At 35.6% G+C, this 18,902-nt stretch overlaps 1 protein-coding gene across 5 annotated transcripts in view; it reads left to right on the top strand.

Annotated features, from left to right (window-relative positions):
* SPATA5 (spermatogenesis associated 5) overlaps window positions 1–18,902 on the top strand; it is a 363,998-nt gene that overhangs the window by 133,608 nt on the left and 211,488 nt on the right. For 3 of the 5 annotated variants that reach the window (XM_023217553.2, XM_023217552.2, XM_023217556.2), the window contains one exon: window positions 5,007–5,133. In XM_023217553.2, coding sequence (XP_023073321.1) covers window positions 5,007–5,133 — 127 coding nt within the window. Of the gene's footprint in view, window positions 1–5,006; window positions 5,134–5,239; window positions 5,509–17,024; window positions 17,207–18,902 lie in introns of those variants that run through there. The other 2 variants (XM_023217555.1, XM_023217554.1) reach the window with 2 other exon arrangements.

Here is an 18,902-nt window from a genome sequence, read left to right as displayed (position 1 = left end):
TCCATACAGCCACTCCAGCTTTCTTTGGTTTAGTGTTAGCATTCTACGTCTCTCTTCATTCTTTTATTTTTAAACTATATTTGTTTTTTATGGTAAAGTGGGTTTCTTGTAAACAATATATAGTTAGGTCTCTTTTTTTTATTCATTCAATCTCTGTTCTTTAATTGGTGCATTTAGGCCATTGATGTGTAAAGTGATTATTGATATAGTTGGATTAATATCTACCGTATTTGTTACTGTTTTCTATTAGTCGCCCTTGTTCTTCATACCCATTTCTTCTTCTTCTCTTTCATGGCTTTAATTGAGCATTTTATGTTATTTTATCTCTTTTCTTAGACTGTAAAGTTTTTTGGGTTTTTTTTGTTTTTCAGTTGTTAACCCTAAGTTTTGCAATATATTTCTACTTTCAAATAGCCCTGTTCACTTCACAGGTAGTGCAAGTACCTTATAATAACAAAATATTCCTAAGTTATCCTTCCCATGTCTCTTGTATCATTTTTGTCATTCATTTCACTTGTCCATAAACTATAGGTATCAAATACATTGTTGTTGTTATTTTGAACAAACTTTTGTTAGATCAGTTAAAAGTAGGAAAAATTAAAGTTTTTATCTTCTTTATTTCTTCTTTCTCTTTCTTTATATAGATCAAAATTTCTGACCTATATATTAGTTTTCTTCTTTCTGAAGAACTTTAAACATTTCTTGCAAGGCACGTCTACTGGCATCCAATTCCTTATTTTTATTTGAGAAAATTTTTCTCCTTCACTTTTGAAGGATGTTTTTGCAGGATATAAAATTATACATTGGTGGGTTTTTTTCTCTCAATAATTTAAATATTTCACTTCACTTTCTTTTTGCTTACATGGTTTCTGAGGAGAAGTTAATGTAATTCTTGCTCTTCTGTAAGTAAGGTGGTCCCCAACCTTCGACATGTGACTTCTTAAAGGTTTTTGAAAAACCTTTGATTTTCTGCCTATGTGTAGCTTTTTTTGTTTGTTTGTTTGTTTTTACATTTATTCTGCTCAGTGTTCCCTGGGCTTCCTGGATGTGTGTCTGACATTAATCTGGGGAAATTCTCAGTGAATATTTCTTCAAGTATTGGTTCTGTTCTTTCTTATTTTGGTGTTCCTATTACACATGCTACACCTTTTGTATTTGCTCCATAGTTCTTGGATATTTTGTTGTGTGTGGTTTTATTATTATTTTTTAAATCTAGTCCAGTATTTTGTTTTTATAAAGTTTTCTTTATACTTGCTTTACAGTTTTGGAAGTTTGTACATACATATCCTTAAGTACAACGATTCTTTCCTCAGCTGTTTCCAGTTGACTAATGAGCCCATCAGATGTAATCTCTATTTCTGTTACAGTGCATTTAATCTCTAGCATTTCTTTTTGATAGCATTTCTTTTTGATTCTCGCTTAGAATTTCCATCTCTCTGCTTACATTACTTATCGTTTCTTACTTGTTGTCTACTTTGTCCATTAGAATCCTTAACATATTAATCATAGTTTTTAAAAAACTTCCTGATCTGATACTTCTAGTGCTTCTGCCACATTTGAGTTTGGTTTTGATGTGTACTCAATTTCTTCAAACTGGGGTATTTCCCTCTTAGTAGCTAGACATGATATACAGGATAAAATGAACTGCAGTAAATGGGGCTTTAGTGATACAATGTTAAGGTGTTGGGGAGAGTATTTGAAGGAGTGTTCCATGGTCCTATGATTAAAATGGTCTCAGTCTTTTAGTGAGTCTTGGACTGTGAACTTCACAGTTTTCTCCCCTTAGGTGGGACAGGATGGCTAGATGGAGCTGGTTTTTTATTTTCATTCTTTCATGGGAAAGGCTAGAGAGGGCTGAAGTTGGGTATCTCTCTTCTTCTGGGTCAGTTGGTCTCTAATAAAACCTCAATAACATAAGCTCTGGGAAAACATTTTCTCCTGAGGAGCAGTCCTTTTTAAGAAGAGAGTGCTCTAGTGTATTTCACAATGGGTATTTTTCCTTCCCCCTGCCCAAAGCACAGGGGGATTTTTCTCAGATCTTCACTGTGCGAAGCTGGTGTAGTTCCTGAAGATAAAACTCACAAATGTGTGAAGGACCCCGCTCTACGACTCTCAGACTTGTCAAACACTGAACCCCCAGCAGTTTGTTAATTACATTTCTGGTTTTCCTACCCTGGCACTGGCTCTCATGGAGGTTTCTCTTTGTGGGTTTCTGCTCCAGAAAGTTGTGATTTTCTGTACCTGGGCTGTCTGTCTCTCCAATTTTGGGGGCAGTGATTTGCCCTGTGACTTTACTAATATGATGGATCTAAGAAGAGTTGGTTTTTCAGTTTGTTCAGCTTTTTACTTGCTCTTAGGACAGAGTGAAGACTTCCAAGCTCTTAACATTCTGGACCAGAAATTGGACCAATACTGTCCTTTTATTGTCTCTTCTCTACACTGCAAGCAACCATGGTGTTTCTCAAAAACACAGATGTGATTAGGTCATGTCTCTAGTTGAAACATCTCATTAACTGTAGCGTAAAATCCAGACTCTGTGATTTGGATAACAAGGTCTTTGTTATTCAGCCTTGGTTTATTTTTCTATACTATCTTTTATGTTTTCACTTGACTGTTATGCTGAGCCATTGTGCACTTTATCCAGTTTTTAGTATCCTGTGTTCTCTCTCTTTCCCTCCTTTCACCCTTTGTTTGCCTGATACCCACCAACTTTTTAGGTTTTACTTAGAAACCATCTTTCTTATGACAGCCCACCTTGACTCTCCTGAGACCAGTCCATATCGCCTTCCTGAGTTTTTTCTGGTATAGAATCACAAGTGATTCACAGAGTAGATACAATTAAAGGCCTCTGAGGTAATTTATTGGCAGCCCGCAGTATTTACTATGCTTGTAGTAATTATGAAAGACTTCCTAAAGCTTTTTGCCAACTGTGTTTCTACTTGACAGTTAAACTCCCATGTGGAAAAGTTATATTATGGAGAATCTTTTGAAGGGTGTTGATAGTGTTTGGCTCTGCGTCTCCACCCAAATCTCACATCAAATTGTAATCCCTGTATGTTGGAGGATCTAAGAAGATCCTCCTGGTGGGAGGTGATTGGATCATGGGGGCAGATTTCTGCCTTGCAGTTCTCGTGATAATGAGTGAGATCTTATGAGATCTGATGATTTAAAAGTGTGTGGCACTTCCCCTTCTTGCTCTCTCTCTCTCTCCTCCTGCCATGTGAAGAAAGTCCTTGCTTCCTCTTCTCCTTCAGCCATAATTGTTAGTTTCCTGAGGTCTCCTGGTCATGCTTGCTGTTAAGTGGAATTGTGAATCAATTAATACTGTTCTCTTCATAAATTACCCAGTCTCAGGTAGTTCTTTATAGCAGTGTGAGAACGGTCTAATACAGACATAGAATCCATTTGTTTATAGTGTTCAATGTTTATTCTTACATACAGTCAAATAAGCAAATTTGTGTCTGGCAGAGTAGCTACTTGCAAGAATTAGTGCCCAAAACAGTTCTCATTGACTTTGCAAGTACTATTTAGTCCCATATATTTTAAATACTGGAGAAAACCATGTAAATTAATAAATTAGCATTGTGATTTGTATGACAACTTCATGTGCATTTGGTAAGTGTGAGTTAGAGGCTACTCTCCTATGGATGCACTAAGTCAAATTTTTGAACTTATAATGCATGTTGAGGTCTAAATACTGTCATTTAGAGGTGCTGATTACCTTATTATTAAATATAGTACATGATGATTATACTGAGGTACCCTTCTTTGTCACAGGTGCTAACAAAGCTATTGGGTGTGTCTCCTTCTACTTTACGTCCTCTTCCACCCAAGTGCATCTGATTGAATTTACATGTTTAATACACGTACAATACTGTGTTACTCTATAGTTGTCCACTCAGTTGTTTATTACATATTTATCAATTCCAATTGGTCTTGGAGGAAATCTAAGCTATTGCTAATGAGAATTGTTTTGCACATTTTGATTGTGTCATACAGGGTTTTGTTCATTAGTAGGATCTGTTGAGTTTACTTCTTTTTTGGGGGAGGGGTGGGGACAGAATCTCACTCTGTTCCCCAGGCTGGAGTGCAGTGGCATGATCTCTGCCTACTGCAGCCTCCACCTCTCAGGTTCAAGATATTCTCATGCCGCGGCCTCCTGAATAGCTGGGATTACATGTGCATGCCACCACACCTGACTAATTTTTTTTATTTTTTTTAGTAGAGATGGGGTTTGGCCATGTTGGCCAGGCTGGTCTTGAACTCCTGGCCTCAAGTGACCCACCTGCCTCTACCTTCCAAAGGTTTACAGGCGTGAGCCACTGTGCCTGGCCCGAGTTTATTTCTTAAAAACTTTAGTAATTTTTTTGTGATCAAAGGACATGAAGTTAAAGGATAATGTGTTTAGAACTGTCTTTGTAATTAACTTGGTACATAAACCAAAGGAAAAAACCTAGCATGCTTTCTTTGCCTATTTCTCAAAAAATGGGGATTGTGGTGATTACCTACCCTCGGATGTATTTTAAAAATATTCTTAATATTTATGAAGAAACATCAGAAATATCCTAGTTGTTATGGATGTGTAATGAGTTCTTTATTTCACATAGACTTTAGGTTTCATGAGAGGAATGAGTTTGCATCTTACTCAGTTTTTTATTCCTAATTTCTGTCAACATATTTACCATGCAGAATATAAACATTGATTGAACAATTCTCTATGTATTTGATGAACTATTTTAAATAATCTTATATTTTGTTTTTCAATATTTATTTAAATATTTTAGTTTTGGAATGAAAATGAACATGGTTGATGATAGAGGAAAATAAATGATTTGAATACAGTTTGTTTTGGGATATGATAATACAGTAAAGTCTCAAAGGCATACTTCATATTTGAAAATAGACATGGTTTTTCTTGTTATAGACTATAGAACCTTTAAAAATTAATAGATACAGTATTTGAAGATAGGTTAAAGATCTTTTTTAAACTGTATTTTCAAAATCAGTTCTTTAGGTGCTGGGAATGTGGCTGATCGTGTTTTGGCTCAGCTCTTAACAGAAATGGATGGGATTGAACAGCTAAAGGATGTGACCATTTTGGCAGCTACTAACCGCCCAGATAGGATAGACAAGGTAAGAGAGAAGGCATTGTGGATATTATAAAATCAAGAACTGGTTCGTTTGATTTTATCAGGTTTTTGTTTTTGTCAAATTACTTTCTAATTGGTATTTCATTTAGAGGATATTGAAGAATGTGAAGCAGGTTCACTGTGGACTGGTTACCATTTTGTCTGAGTCTGGTAAGACAGAACATTCTTGCATACAAGTTATACGAAGCAAGTTTACCACTTACTGATAGGCAGCAAGATACAACAGAAGCCTAGGATTCATTGCAAGCCAGTCTCTCAAGATTCAGGAAAGCTGCTCTGGGTGAATGGAATCTTGACTGCATGTGCCCCACTTGCACTGCAGCTGAGAGCCTCTGGAAGGCACCCTGTTCTGGGTTTTATACACTGAGGATGTGAGACTCACTGGGCTAAAGTGTTGGAGTTTCTAGGGGAGGACTGGAGTAGAACCTGGATTTTTCCATCCAGTCCCTCCCTGTCTCAGGATGTTGCATTTCCTGCACATGCTACAGTTATTCTTGAGAGCTATGAGGGGAGAGAGAGAACTGGGTCATTCCAAGACCACCCAGAGAGCTGTCCTACAAAGGATCTTAAACTAAAGGAAATTAAGAGAACAAAGGAAAGCTTTTATTTCATTTTTATTTCTTATAGTTCAGTAAGGACCATTTCTTGTGGTTCATAACTCTTCAATATCTACTCTCCCATCTGGTATCTTACTTTTAACATATTTCTCTAGAGAATTGAAGTTTTGGATTTCTTTGGAATTCTTTGTTTCATCTAATTTATTCTTCCAGAGTTTTCAACATTTTCATCTATATGAAGGTACATTCTAGCTATTTAGCAAGTGCTAGTTAGACTCCAGTTACCATCAACATAGTAACTTTGAAGAAGTACTGTCCTGATTGTTGTTTTTAAAGTAATTAGAATAAAAATAATGGATTCTTCTATTTTTTAAAGAAGTTACTCAGCCTGTTACATTAAATTAAGTAATATAGGTGCAAAGCCAATCCTTTATTTATTTATTTATTTTTATTATACTTTAAGTTCTAGGATACATGTACAGAACATGCAGGTTTGTTACATATGTATACATGTGCCCTGTTGGTGTGCTGCACCCATCAACTCGTCAGCACCCATCAACTCGTCATTTACATCAGGTATAACTCCCAATGCCATCCACCCTCCCCTCTCCCCACAATAGGCCCTGGTGTGTGATGTTCCCCTTTCTGTGTCCAAGTGATTTCATTGTTCAATTCCCACCTATGAGTGAGAACATGCGGTGTTTGGTTTTCTGTTCTTGCGATAGTTTGCTGAGAATGATGGTTTGCAGCTGCATCCATGTCCCTACAAAGGACACAAACTCATCCTTTTTTATGGCTGCATAGTAATTCATGGTGTATAGGTGCCACATTTTCTTAATCCAGTCTGTCACTGATGGACATTTGGATTGATTTCAAGTCTTTGCTATTGTGAATAGTGCCGCAATAAACATACGTGTGCATGTGTCTTTATAGCAAAAGCCAATCCTTTTAAACTGTTACTACCACTTTTTCCCTAGGTCATAATTTAATAAAGGAGTTCAGTAATTTAAGTACCTCATTTATATCTAATATGTAATATTTTATAAGGATTTAAGTTGAGTAAACATTTGTTCTCAGAGCATGAACCAGTTTCCCTTTTTTGTTATTGTTAGCATTATTGCCTTGTGTATGACTTTATGAGCTACTTTCTTCCTGTGTACATATACACATACTTTCAGTTTTAAAAATGTGATTTTTAAAAAAGACCCCTTTGAATGTAATTATTGTGTGGCAGAAAACCTTGCTTTGGTTAGGTATTTTGCTATGTGATAAAGATCCTTTGGTTAAATGAAGGAAAGCTTTGGACCTTAAAAAAAACATTCCCTTACTGATGTGGTATTTTATTAGAAGATAGGTGAGTTCTCAGTATTTATGGAAACTGGGTTGGTGTTAAGGCATCTCTGAAGTCTATACAAAGTATAAGACTGTATCTTAACAAGGACTGTAGAAACTGCTGAAAGAGCCTTAAAGTTTACCTAATTCTGCCTCTGGTTTCACAAAGGTGCTGAATCAAAAATCTTTCTCCTGGTAAGAGTTCATTGTGTTTTTCTGATATTTATTTCCTGGTTTCCCTGTGGTTAATAAGCTCTAAAATGTCTTAGGATTTTTGTCACTACGGCCTAATCTGATAGTAGCCTTCTTTGACTTCCTAATGTTGGATGTCCTGGATATTAGATATATTTCTTTAAGTAGGATGTAAGGCTTACAATAAACTTAACTTCATTTTTCTAAATCAAGCTGTCTGACTTGCCCTGTTTAGTGCTTGCGTTGTTGTTTTCTTGCTGTGTAACAAATTACCCCAAATTTAGCAGCTTCACACCCATTTGTTAGTTCACATTTCTTAGGTTAGAAGATGGGCACCTTATGACTAGTTTGTCTGCTCAGGATTTAAACTAAAGACCGAAAACACAGTGTTGGCTAGAGTGCATTCTCATTAGGAGTTCATGTTTCTACGCTCACATGATTGTGGCACAACTCACTTGTGATTGGGGCTGAGGACTGAAGACTGAATTATCTTACCTGATGTCAGCTAGGAGCCACTCTCAGCTCCTAGAGACTACCCACATTCCTTGCCACACAGCCTCCTCCACCATCAGAAACAGCAATGGAAAATCCATTATGTTTTATCCCTGTCACACTTCAGATTTCCTTTGCCAGGAAAAGCCCTGTCCTTTTGGAGCGCTCCTTTGATGAGGTTAGTCTTATTGAGAAAAAATCTCTGGACCTTGAAGTCAGCTGATTCAGGATCCTGCAAAAGCCCTTCACGGTAGCATCTAGATTAGCATTTGATTGAGTAAGTGGGAGAAGGTATGTTTCTATCAGGGTGTTACAGGACAGGCCGGCCCCAGAATTGGGGCATAGCCTAGGAGAGTTCTTGGCTACACCCAGGAAAGAATTCAAGAGCCCACTGGTGGTATTATGACAGCAATCTTTTATTGATTGGTACTGCCCCTTATAGTGCAGGGCTGACTCATAAGCAGTGCACCCAGAGTTGGCAAGTTATGGGCTTTTGGCAACTGTATTTATACTCACTTATGCCCACTTTCATTTACATGCAAATTAAAGGGTGAGTTAACACAAATTGAGTCTACGAAAGGGTAACTTCTGGGTCACTGCCATGGAAAAGGGTGGTAACTTTTGAGTCGCTGCCATGACATTTGTTAACTGCTGTGGTTCTTGTGGCAATGTCTTATGCCAATGAGCATTGAGCTCCGCTAGAGATCGCTTTTGTTGCCATCTGCTGGCTTTGGCCAGTTTCTTCACTTTGCCCCATCTGGACTAGATCTTGTTTTGTTCAGCAGAGTTTTCACCAGAAAACAAGTCCTATTGGTCTCCTACCTCACCCCCCCCTCAGATTAGAAACTCCTCCTTAATCTTTAAAGGGCTGTAAATGGGCACAGGTCTATCTTCTGTAAATGCTTCCTGCTGATTTTATAAACATAGGCACTGCCTAGCATGGGAGGAGTAAAAATCTCCAGATACCTGATGTAAGGAGCCCAACAGCAGGATGTTTTCATTTTCTGGGTCAGAAGATAAGATGAGTTGGAAGCCTTGTGCCAGCATCATCTTTATGTTGACTTTAGAAGATACAAACTTTACTAGGAGGTAAAACAAGAAAATTATAATTAGAAGGAAGAGAAAACTTAATGCTCCTATGCCCACCCACAGCGTCACATTATTTATCTGTGTGTTTGTGAAATAATAGCTTTAAGTCTTCTAGAGGTTTGTAAGGATTACTTATGGTGTCTTCCTCTTATGCCTGCAGGGACTTATAAGAAACAGGGTTAGTCCCTGGACAGCTGTACCCAGCTAGTGATCCTCTAATGTTTGATAGCAGTGGAGGTCCTTAACAATAGCTGATAGGGGTCCTTCCATTTTGGGTTGCAATTGATCATCAGGGGATCTTCCTTTTTAAGTTTTTACTAAGACTAAGTCTGGTTAAACAGAGGAACTCTTTTTTTCTTTGTGGGAAAGGGCAACATTTTATTTTCATAATTTTGAAAGACCTTTTGAACCTGGCCTAAATTCCAAGAGCAGGGGTGGCATAGTGAAGTGTGTCCAACTCCCTATTTCCCATCATGGCCTGAATTAGTTTTTTAGGTTTCTGTAGGATTTCCTTTGGCCAGGGAACTTACAAATCAAAAGACTTATAGCCAATTAAATATTTTAGGCCAGAGAAGAATGGAGGTGGCTTAAAACTATTTTAAGCAATATAGGAGTCAAATATTAAAAGCTAAAAATAAATATATATATCAAGAAAAACCAAGAGTATCAAATCAAGCTATGGGGGGGAAAACAGTGTTCCTGTAGACCTCTGAGGCAAAACACTTTAGTATCAGGCCATAACAGCAGTCAGAACCAGAGAAGAAACAAGTCACAGGAGCTGACAAAAAAGCTAAAGGAGAGAGTTACACAAATCTGAGAAGCTTTCAAAAGAAATAAATCACAGGATTGAAAAGCAAAAATTCTGGTAAGTTAGCAAATTAATACCTTAAGCAAAGCTGGCTCTAACACCTAGACCATTTTCTAGAAAGTCTACCGCAAACAGTTTTCCTTCAGTCATAGCCAGCTAAATCACACTCAAAACTCTCCTCACAAATTCCCTTTCACAAACCCCATTATCACCCACACAGACCATCCTTGACATGTCTGGACCTTGTGATCTGTCCTACACCATCTCCCTCTCAAACAACCGGTTACTTTACTCTAGGACAGGAATCTACCATACAGGGTCCCTCATACAAAATCACTTTCTTTATATTCCTCCCCCCTCAAAATACATACATATATATATGTATCTTTTATCCATACTTTCCTCACATCCCTCTTTTTATTCACTGATTCCCTCTTATTTTGAACCATCACCTAAATGTGCTGCATATATTCTGTAGTTATGGTGGGGAAAGTGCTTTCAGTATTTAGTGATAATTGTAAAAAAGTTTAATATGTAATTCATTTCTGTTTCAGGTAGAACTCCATGTGGAATGTGAATTTTTTTAAACTATAGTTTTGTTACTACTCAGATGATAAATACTATATCAAAAGTGTATGTCCTTGTCAAGTCCTCTAAAGTTTGTGAAATACAAGAGAATATGCAGTAAAATTTTAAGTCTTATTTCCTTTCCAGTTACTTTTTCTCTGAAGAACTACTGTGGAACATTATTTATGTTGTTTAATAGTACTATGAAGTTGTTTCCACACTTGTGTGATTAGCACATAATATTCAAACTGTGCCGTGAATGTGCCAGTAGAAACAAAACGGTTTTAAGGACAATTGAAACAACATCCTGTTATGAAATAGACACAGTTTTTACCATCTTTATTGTCTGGAGGAAACTGTAGTAGGAATAAAAGAGGTGACAAAGAGTTAAAGTACACTTTATGTTTTTAGGCTAAAACTGATTTTAAAAAGATCATTGTAGGGTCAAAGAAATATATATATATAGTATAATTTTGGCTACATTAAATCCAGGCATTTGGCCTTTTAAATTAGCTAGCATATTTTACAATGTTGTTGCCTGTTACCCCACAACTTCTATGTTATGATGATTTTAAGTTAGTATGTTAAAACAAGGAGAAATCCTGGACTGTCACAGGAGTGAAATTGATATCATTGTGTTACCCATGTGTTGTGCATATTTAATGTCTCTTTTTGACAATATTTCAGTTTCATGTCTTCTGGGGAGACTAAAGCCAAAGTTTCTTGGGGATTCTGGTGTTTCATCAAAGAAAGTGAGACACATAGCTCAAAACTGCATTATTTTACTCCTTGCTATGTCATATTTACATGTCAGACTCATTTGCTGTGATGTAGCACACTAGGCTGAGTGAAATAATTGCTTGTGATGTCCCTAAGTCGCCTAGGCTTTTTCCTACCTCCTGCTTAGATAGTGAAGAGAAGTTGAAGTTGCATCCTCTAGTGTTCATTTTGCGTAAGAGTAACAGGATGTGGTAGGACAGATGAAGATTAACGAGATTGTGTGATGTCAAGTAGGCTCATTGTCTTTAGATTGATTGCTGATGGTCTGGATTTCCTTAGCATCAGGGGAGTTTAGAAACAAACAACTAATTTATTATTCATCCCCAAATAATAGTTAAATGCCCAAACTTTTGGAGTTTATGTTGTTTATTTCATTGTTAACAACTGCTGTGTGGCCCCTTTACATGTACAAAATGTACAGAAAGTCCATGATGTTTTGTACATTTATGTTGAATCTTAAGGAAAACATGGTCATGTCTTCTTTCTCAGGTAATAATTTAACTCTGTGAATATATTTGAATTCAGTTTATTTGGGTAATGTTAGTACTGATGCCTACTATATAATAAGCTCCTAATAAGAACTATTAAATTATAAGCATTATTCCTAGCATATAAACCTAGTTTTCTTGTAGTAGGAAATTGGAAGGACTTCAGAAATTTTACTTTAAGCCATCTATGGAAAAGATTGCCCAATTGAGGAAAATTGTGAAAGTTATGTGGAAGTCTTGAATAATTTGGTTTCAGGATTATTTTCTATTGTTGTGTTAGACTCATGGAGGTAGCAAATTGGCATTAATTTTCCTTACAGTTTTCTAGAAGAGGAAATGTGCTTAATGAGCTAAACAAGGCATAACATTTTGTTTTCTTACATTGTTGCAAATCGAAGTTGGGTTTTGTTGTTTGTTTTGAGATGCAGGCCTGGCTGTGTTGCCCAGGCTGAAGTGCAGTGTCTATTCACAGATTGTAAAGTAGTGCAGCCTTGAACCTTTGGACTCTAGCAGTCTCCTGCCTCAGCCTCCCAAGTAGCTAAGATTGTAGGTGTGCACCACAGCATCCAGCTTAAAATTTAGTTTTCTAGAAAGTTTTATGACATGGGAAAAAGTTAATTAGCAATATTTAGAAATGTCCACAAATAAAAAGCTAAATATACGTATCTTCCAATATTCAAATGACTAGTGTTCCAAAAATACCCTCAGAAGAAAGGCTACAAATGTTTGTTCATTCTCTATTTTTTTCCTCGTTATAACTATTGCTCTTCTCATATTACTCTTCTCAGCTAAGTCAGAACTAAAAAAAAAGCGGCAAGGACTAATTGACATTAATAGTTCAAATGAATCATAATTCTTTATTTTCCCAAAAGTATTTAAGGAATGGATGCCGGTTAATCTTTCACATTGTTTATCAAAATGATGTGAAGAGTCTTTGGTGAGCCATCATAAGATCAGAACTGAAAAGTGTCCTCTACGGTTGTTTTCCAATTTCAGCTTTACAATCTTTACACAAGACTCTCATAAGTGTTTTTGTTATTGTTGCTGGATTTTTGTTTTGTTTGTTTTTTAAAGCTCCAAGTGTTTTAACTTGTATGGCAGTTACTCTTCTTTATCTTCTATGGCAGCCCCTTACAAGTTTTGGCTTTGGGGATAGAGACTTGGGAGAGATCAGAGAAGAGAGACTGGTTAGAGTTTGTATTCATATATGGGTCTTAACTTCATTTCGATGTTCATAAGATAAAGACTGTATCTCAAGATTTGGCAAACTATGGCCTTTAGGCCAAATGTGACCCACCATGTGGTTTTGCACATCCCATTGTCTAAGAATAGTGTTTACATATTTACATGATTAGGAAAATAAAAGTGGTTTTTGGTGACATACGAAAATTATATGAAATTCAACTTTCAGTCCCCATAAATAAAGCTTTATTAGAACACAGCCACACTAATTTGATTATGTTTTGTATATTACTGCTTTTGCACTACTGTAGTAGAGTAGTTACAGTACAGACTTACGGCCTATAAAGCCTAAATTATATACTCTGAACCTTTACAGAAAAAGTTTGCTGACTCTTGATTTGTCCTTTTAAGTTTTTAGAAGATTAGTAGTCTTTAATGTCTGTTGTTCATATATGAGCCTCACGTTTTCTTTTTAAAAAAGATTATTTATTTTAATTGACATAAAAATTGTATCTGTAGAGTACAACATGTTGTTTTGATAACTGTTTATACATTGTGGAATGGCTAAATCAAGCTATTTAACATGTGCATTACTTCACATCTTATTTTTTTGTGATGAGGACACTTAAAACCAACTCTCTTAGTAATTTTTAAGTATACAATATATTGTTATTAACGATAGTCACCATGCAGTACAATAGACCTCTTGAACTAATTCCTCCTGTTTAACTGAAGGTTTGTATCCTTTGACCAATATCTCCCAACTCCCTTAGACCTCCAGGCCCTGATAACCACCATTCTACTTTCTGCTTTTATGAGTTCGACTTTTTAAGACTCCACACATAAGCGAGATCATGCACTATTTGCCTTTCTTTGCCTGACGTATTTCACTTAGCATAATGTCCTCCAGATTGATGCATGTGGTCACAAGTGACAGGATTTCCTTTTCATAAAGGCTGAATAGGATTACCTTCTGTATACACACCACATTGTCTTTATCCGTTTATTCTTTGATGAATACTTAGGTTGATTCCATGACTTGGATATTGTGAATAATGCTGCAGTGAACATGGAGTGCAGATGTCTCTTGGACATACTGGTTTCATTTCCTTTGGATATATACTCAATAGTGGAATTGCTAGATAACAAGATAGTTTTATTTTAAATTTTTTAGAAACTTCCATACTATTTTCTGTAATATCTGAAGTAATTGGCATTCCTACCAACAGTGTACAAGGGGTGTCTTTTCTCCACATCCTCACCAACATGTATCTTTCATGTTTTTGACAATATCTATTCTAACAGGTATGAAATGGTATCTCATTGTGGTTTCCATTGGCATTTCTCTGATGATTAGTGATGTTGGGCACTTAAAAAATATACCTGTTGGCTATTTGTATGTCTTCTTCTGAGAAATGTCTATTCAAGCTTTTTGCCCATTTTTTAATCAGTTCATTTGTTGCTGTTGAGTTCCTTATAAATTTTGGTATTTTAGATTTTAACACCTTATCAGGTTTGGTTTACAAACATATTCTCTCATTTTATAGATTGTCTTTTCACTATGTTGAGTGTTTCCTTTGCTGTGCAGTGGCTTTTTAGCTTCATGTAATCCCATTTGTCTATTTCTTCTTTTGTTGTCTGTGCTTTTGAGGTCGTGTTCAAAAAATTATTGTCCAGGCCAGTGTCATGGAACATTTTCCCTGTAACTTCTTTCAGTAGTTTTTCAGTTTTAGCTCTTTATTCGTCTTTAATTCATTTTGAGTTGAATGAGCCACAGAGTTTTCTTTAAAGATTGTTTAAACATGTTTAACACATAAGTTTTCTGAAGATACCTTATATTATAAATCATATATGAGTAAAAATTACACTGAACTTAAATAATAGTAGGGAGGCTGAATTAACTTATTTCAAGTATACACCATCCCCTCTTGAAAGTTCTCTTAATCTTCAATTTTTTAAAATACATTTTCTTCCACTAAATACTTACTTTTTTCCAACTGACTGACTCCCTAAAACCTGTAAATCTACAATTCTTATTACATGAGTAACGTAAATATTTATTCATGGCACCTGAATCTTAAAGTTCCATTGATTATTAGCTTTTTGTAGTTGTGAGTTGTATGCCCTTTTTAGTATATAGCATCATTGGGATTTTCAGGCTTAGATTTCTAAATTTTGAAAGATTTTGTGTTCAAATATATTTATTTAGTAAATAATATTTGATGTCGTCAACATGAATTGAAGTATGTTTAATATTAGAGAAAGTAATACCCTTATAAAATACATGTTGCTGTCAATACCCAAGGTCTAAAAGAAATTGGTTTTTTCAAGATTAGAGAGGACATAGAAGGCTCCATGGTCTAGATGACCCATCTGATGCATTGACACCTGTCGTAAAATCCCAACCCATCGTTTCTTCATCCTTTGCTTATTCACCCACACCGATGGGGAACTATTAACTCACGAAGTAGATCATTTCACTTTTGTGTCAGACTATTAGGAAGTTCTTTAATCTGATGAACCAGCAGCTGTTTGTCTCCCCAAACCTTCTATACATCCACCTGATTTTATTCCAAAATCTGTAAAGAACAGTTTTTAATCCTTCTTCTGTATGGTGTTCCTTTATTTTTTAAAGCTGTTTGGTATCTTGACACTTTATCTCACTACCAGTCTTTTGTTTTTCAGGCTTGACATTTTGGATTATTTCATATGCCATTCTTTTTCCGTCTAAAGCATTCGCCTCCTTTTCTTGTCCTTTTCTCTCTGAAGTTGTCACATCCATGAACAAATATATAATGATTGTTTGTGTTCTGATCAGTACAGAACTTAGTGAGACTCCTGCTGCCTCTACTCTGAATATTTTGCTTCTACTAATGCATTCCAGGATTTTGTTAGCTTATTTGTTAGCTGCACATTGGGATTGCTGTTGAATAAAGTCATCAAGAACAACGACAAATGTGAAAAGCCCAGGTCTTTCTTCAAAAGTCTTCTAAATAATAGTTTTCACGCCTTGGGCTTGTGCAGTTAATTTAAGTTTCAGCAACTGAGGCACAATATATACCAGGTATAGAAGTCATCCTCCAAAATTAGCTCCTCTAAGTTTCTCCTACTTTTCACATGATTCCCAGATATTCTTTTCTTTAAGTCCAAGTAATTTCCCAATTATTTCCATGGCTGTGGCTACAAAGGCTTTAGGCTACAGGAATAGAGGAATTTATTCTTACCAAATTCATCTTATTAGATTTGATTAATCTTCCCAACTTATCAACTGTGGGATATGTATTTCTTTATTCATTGATAGCAAAGGCACTATATATCTTAAATACCAAGAAGAATTGATATAGCTTTCTTTTTAAAAAATAGTTTAAAGTATCTAGTTCAAGATCCCCAATCTAGGTGAACTTTGTGGAACATTTAATTGACATGGAGATAATTAGGGGATATTCTGAAGAGTTACCAAAGAGAACTCCTAAAGGGAAACTAGATCATTGAGATTATTTATGGAGGAAGAACAGATGAAAGTAAAATTCTTCTGTTAAGAATAGTATCTGGGTAAAGAAATGCTTTCTGCTTTCTTTGATGGAAATAGACAAAATAAGAGTGAACAGACTTATATTTCAATTTCATTGAAATTCAGATAAATTCAAAACCAAGATTTTATTATATATATACTGTTAAGGTGAAGAGTTCAACACTAATCTAGTTTGAACTCTGTAGATACTTAAAACCAGCTATTTTAGTTTCTTTTTGGTTTAAGACAGTGCTGAAATATGTACTTAATTTTCTGAATACTTTGCTCCTTACAGCTGCAGTTTCATGAATTTGTGATATTAGACTTACTGTATGAGGAGTGTTGTATTTTTCTTCTTTGAACTTTTTGCTTATAGTCCTTTGGGCATAGAACTTAGGATTTCTGGATGAGATTTTGGAGAGTGCACAGCATTGGAGAGGAGCTTTTGCATAATGCCAACAGTGTAGCTGAGGAAATGGGTCTTGAGGAAAATGGATTTGACACCTGTAATGGAGGATAAATATGATAGGGGCTGGAGTGGCTTATGCAGAGTGTGATAGAAAAGCTCAAAACTAACAGAAACAAGCAATGGAAGAGTTAAGGCAGACAGACGCTTGCAGAGATGATGCCAGCTTTGTTAACAGAGAGTGTATTATTTGAAATAATTCATCCTCACTGAGCATCTGTTTCTGTACCTGTGAAAAATGTACTAGATAATCTTTGACATATCGTTCAAGCTCTACAATTATCTTCTTTTGTGACACAGAGACACAGACAATAATAGAGATTCTCAATGCTATATAAAAGGATGTTATTTACCAAACAAGTTTCTGAGGTTTTTGTTTTATGTTTTCTGTTTGTTTTGTTTCTTTTTAGGTATCGCCTTCCCAGACTTTCTTGTTATCGTAACATTTATTTCATCAAACAGATCTTAAAGCAAGCAGATATTATCCAGGTGTGCAAAAGTGATTAACCATGTGATTTTCAGAAAAAAAGGAGAAAAAGCAATCAATCAGCCTTTAAGGCCGTTGTTGTGTAATAAAAACCTTGCTTGACAGTTGAAGAACACCTTAACTTTTTCATTTAAAATTTATTACTCTTTGAAAAAGGAGAACTCGTTAAGCAGCATACTTGCTTCTTTCACAGATGTCTGATTAGCCTGCAATATTTTGGTTCTATTTAATATACTTCTAACTATTTTTAATGAATATGAATGTAAAAATAATGTTGAGTTAGAATAGACATATCTAACTGTATGATTAAAGTTGAATCACTTTTAAATTTGAAAGTTTCTTGTCTTCTATTGTTAATCTCATATTTGGGAACTAATGTTCAGTGTAGCCACAACCTAAATCTGGAGCTATATATTGAATGTTGTAAAGTCAGTAGAAGGGCAATTTGGTGGCTAATTTTAAAGTACATAGAAAGTATTAACAATAATGAAGTGTCATTTTGTTCCTGGCATTCGGGGTGTGTGTGTGTGTGTGTGTGTGTGTGTGTGTGTGTGTGTGTGTGGTCAAAAAAGTATCTGAAGGGGCCTGTAATAGAAAACCTAGTTCCTTTATGATATACACAATCTAGTTTGAAATTTTAACGCATAAATTCATAAAACATGAAGAGTTTAAGCTTTGCAACACTTAATTGATACATGCATCAGAATAAATTTGGAAAACAATGGACCTTCATACCTTTTGACTTCTGTTTTCTATTTGATAACTCTGGGATTGCAGTTACTCTTTTTTGACACAAGATGGTGATGTTCACCTGAAATGTTTCCTGAGTACAGGCTCTACTGCGTTTAGAGGCTCCCCCTCATTTATCCAAAGAGCCGCTTAAAGAAATGAATGAAGCTTGCTTTGCTTTAAGAGATAATAGTTGAAGAGAGACAGAGAATGTGTCCATTTTATAACAGATTTAACAAATAATGATTCAAATTTAAGTGTGGGTTTGTGTGAGTTGAGGATTGGGGAGCTGAGAGCACTGGGAAAAAGGAAAGTTGAACAGTGGAGAATTAGCAGTCATTAGGTATGCACTATGCATTAAATTTATGCTATGTGTTTTACGTATAATATCTAGTTAATTTTAGTCAAGTATGAGCACTTTACATGTATTTTACACAATACTAGTACATTCCTTGTTTAATTGTGCAAGTTTAGAAGTGTGGTGTGTGTGTGTTCTCTCTTAAAAAAATTATGACGTATCATCAGCCAGTGTAGTAGCTTCATTCATAATTTAAGTGATAGTATCTGTTTCATTTTTAAAAATAAACAAGTTTCTTATATATAGTTAAATACATATTTAATGTAGTATCTGGCAATCTCAGTCCTAGGTATTTACCCAAGAAAAATGAATAAATTGTCCAGCAAAGACCTGTTCGTAATGTTTATAGCAATTTTATTTATAATACCTAAACAACCCAAATGTCTATCTACATGAATGAGTAAGTAAGCTGCAACATGTCCATACAGTGAAATACTACTCAGTCATGAAAAGGAACAAATTATTCATATATGCAAAGATGGATAAATCTCAAAAGCATTATGCTAAGTAAAAATAGTCAGATATAAAAGACTATACAACATACTGACATTGTGAGGATTGCAGGGACAGAAATCAATTCGGGGATCTGAGGGAGGAAATTCACCACAGAGCAGCAATGGGAACCTTTTTGGAATGGTGTAGATATTCCATATCTTGGCTGTAGTGGTGATTACAGGACTGCATATACAGGGACCCCTCATTTTATTGTGCTTT

This window comes from Piliocolobus tephrosceles, chromosome 3, assembly GCF_002776525.5.
Source record: "Piliocolobus tephrosceles isolate RC106 chromosome 3, ASM277652v3, whole genome shotgun sequence".
NCBI classification, from domain to species: Eukaryota; Metazoa; Chordata; class Mammalia; order Primates; family Cercopithecidae; genus Piliocolobus; species Piliocolobus tephrosceles.
The sequence above is the reverse complement of the archived record's forward strand: the minus strand, read 5'-3'. Positions and strand labels throughout refer to the sequence as shown.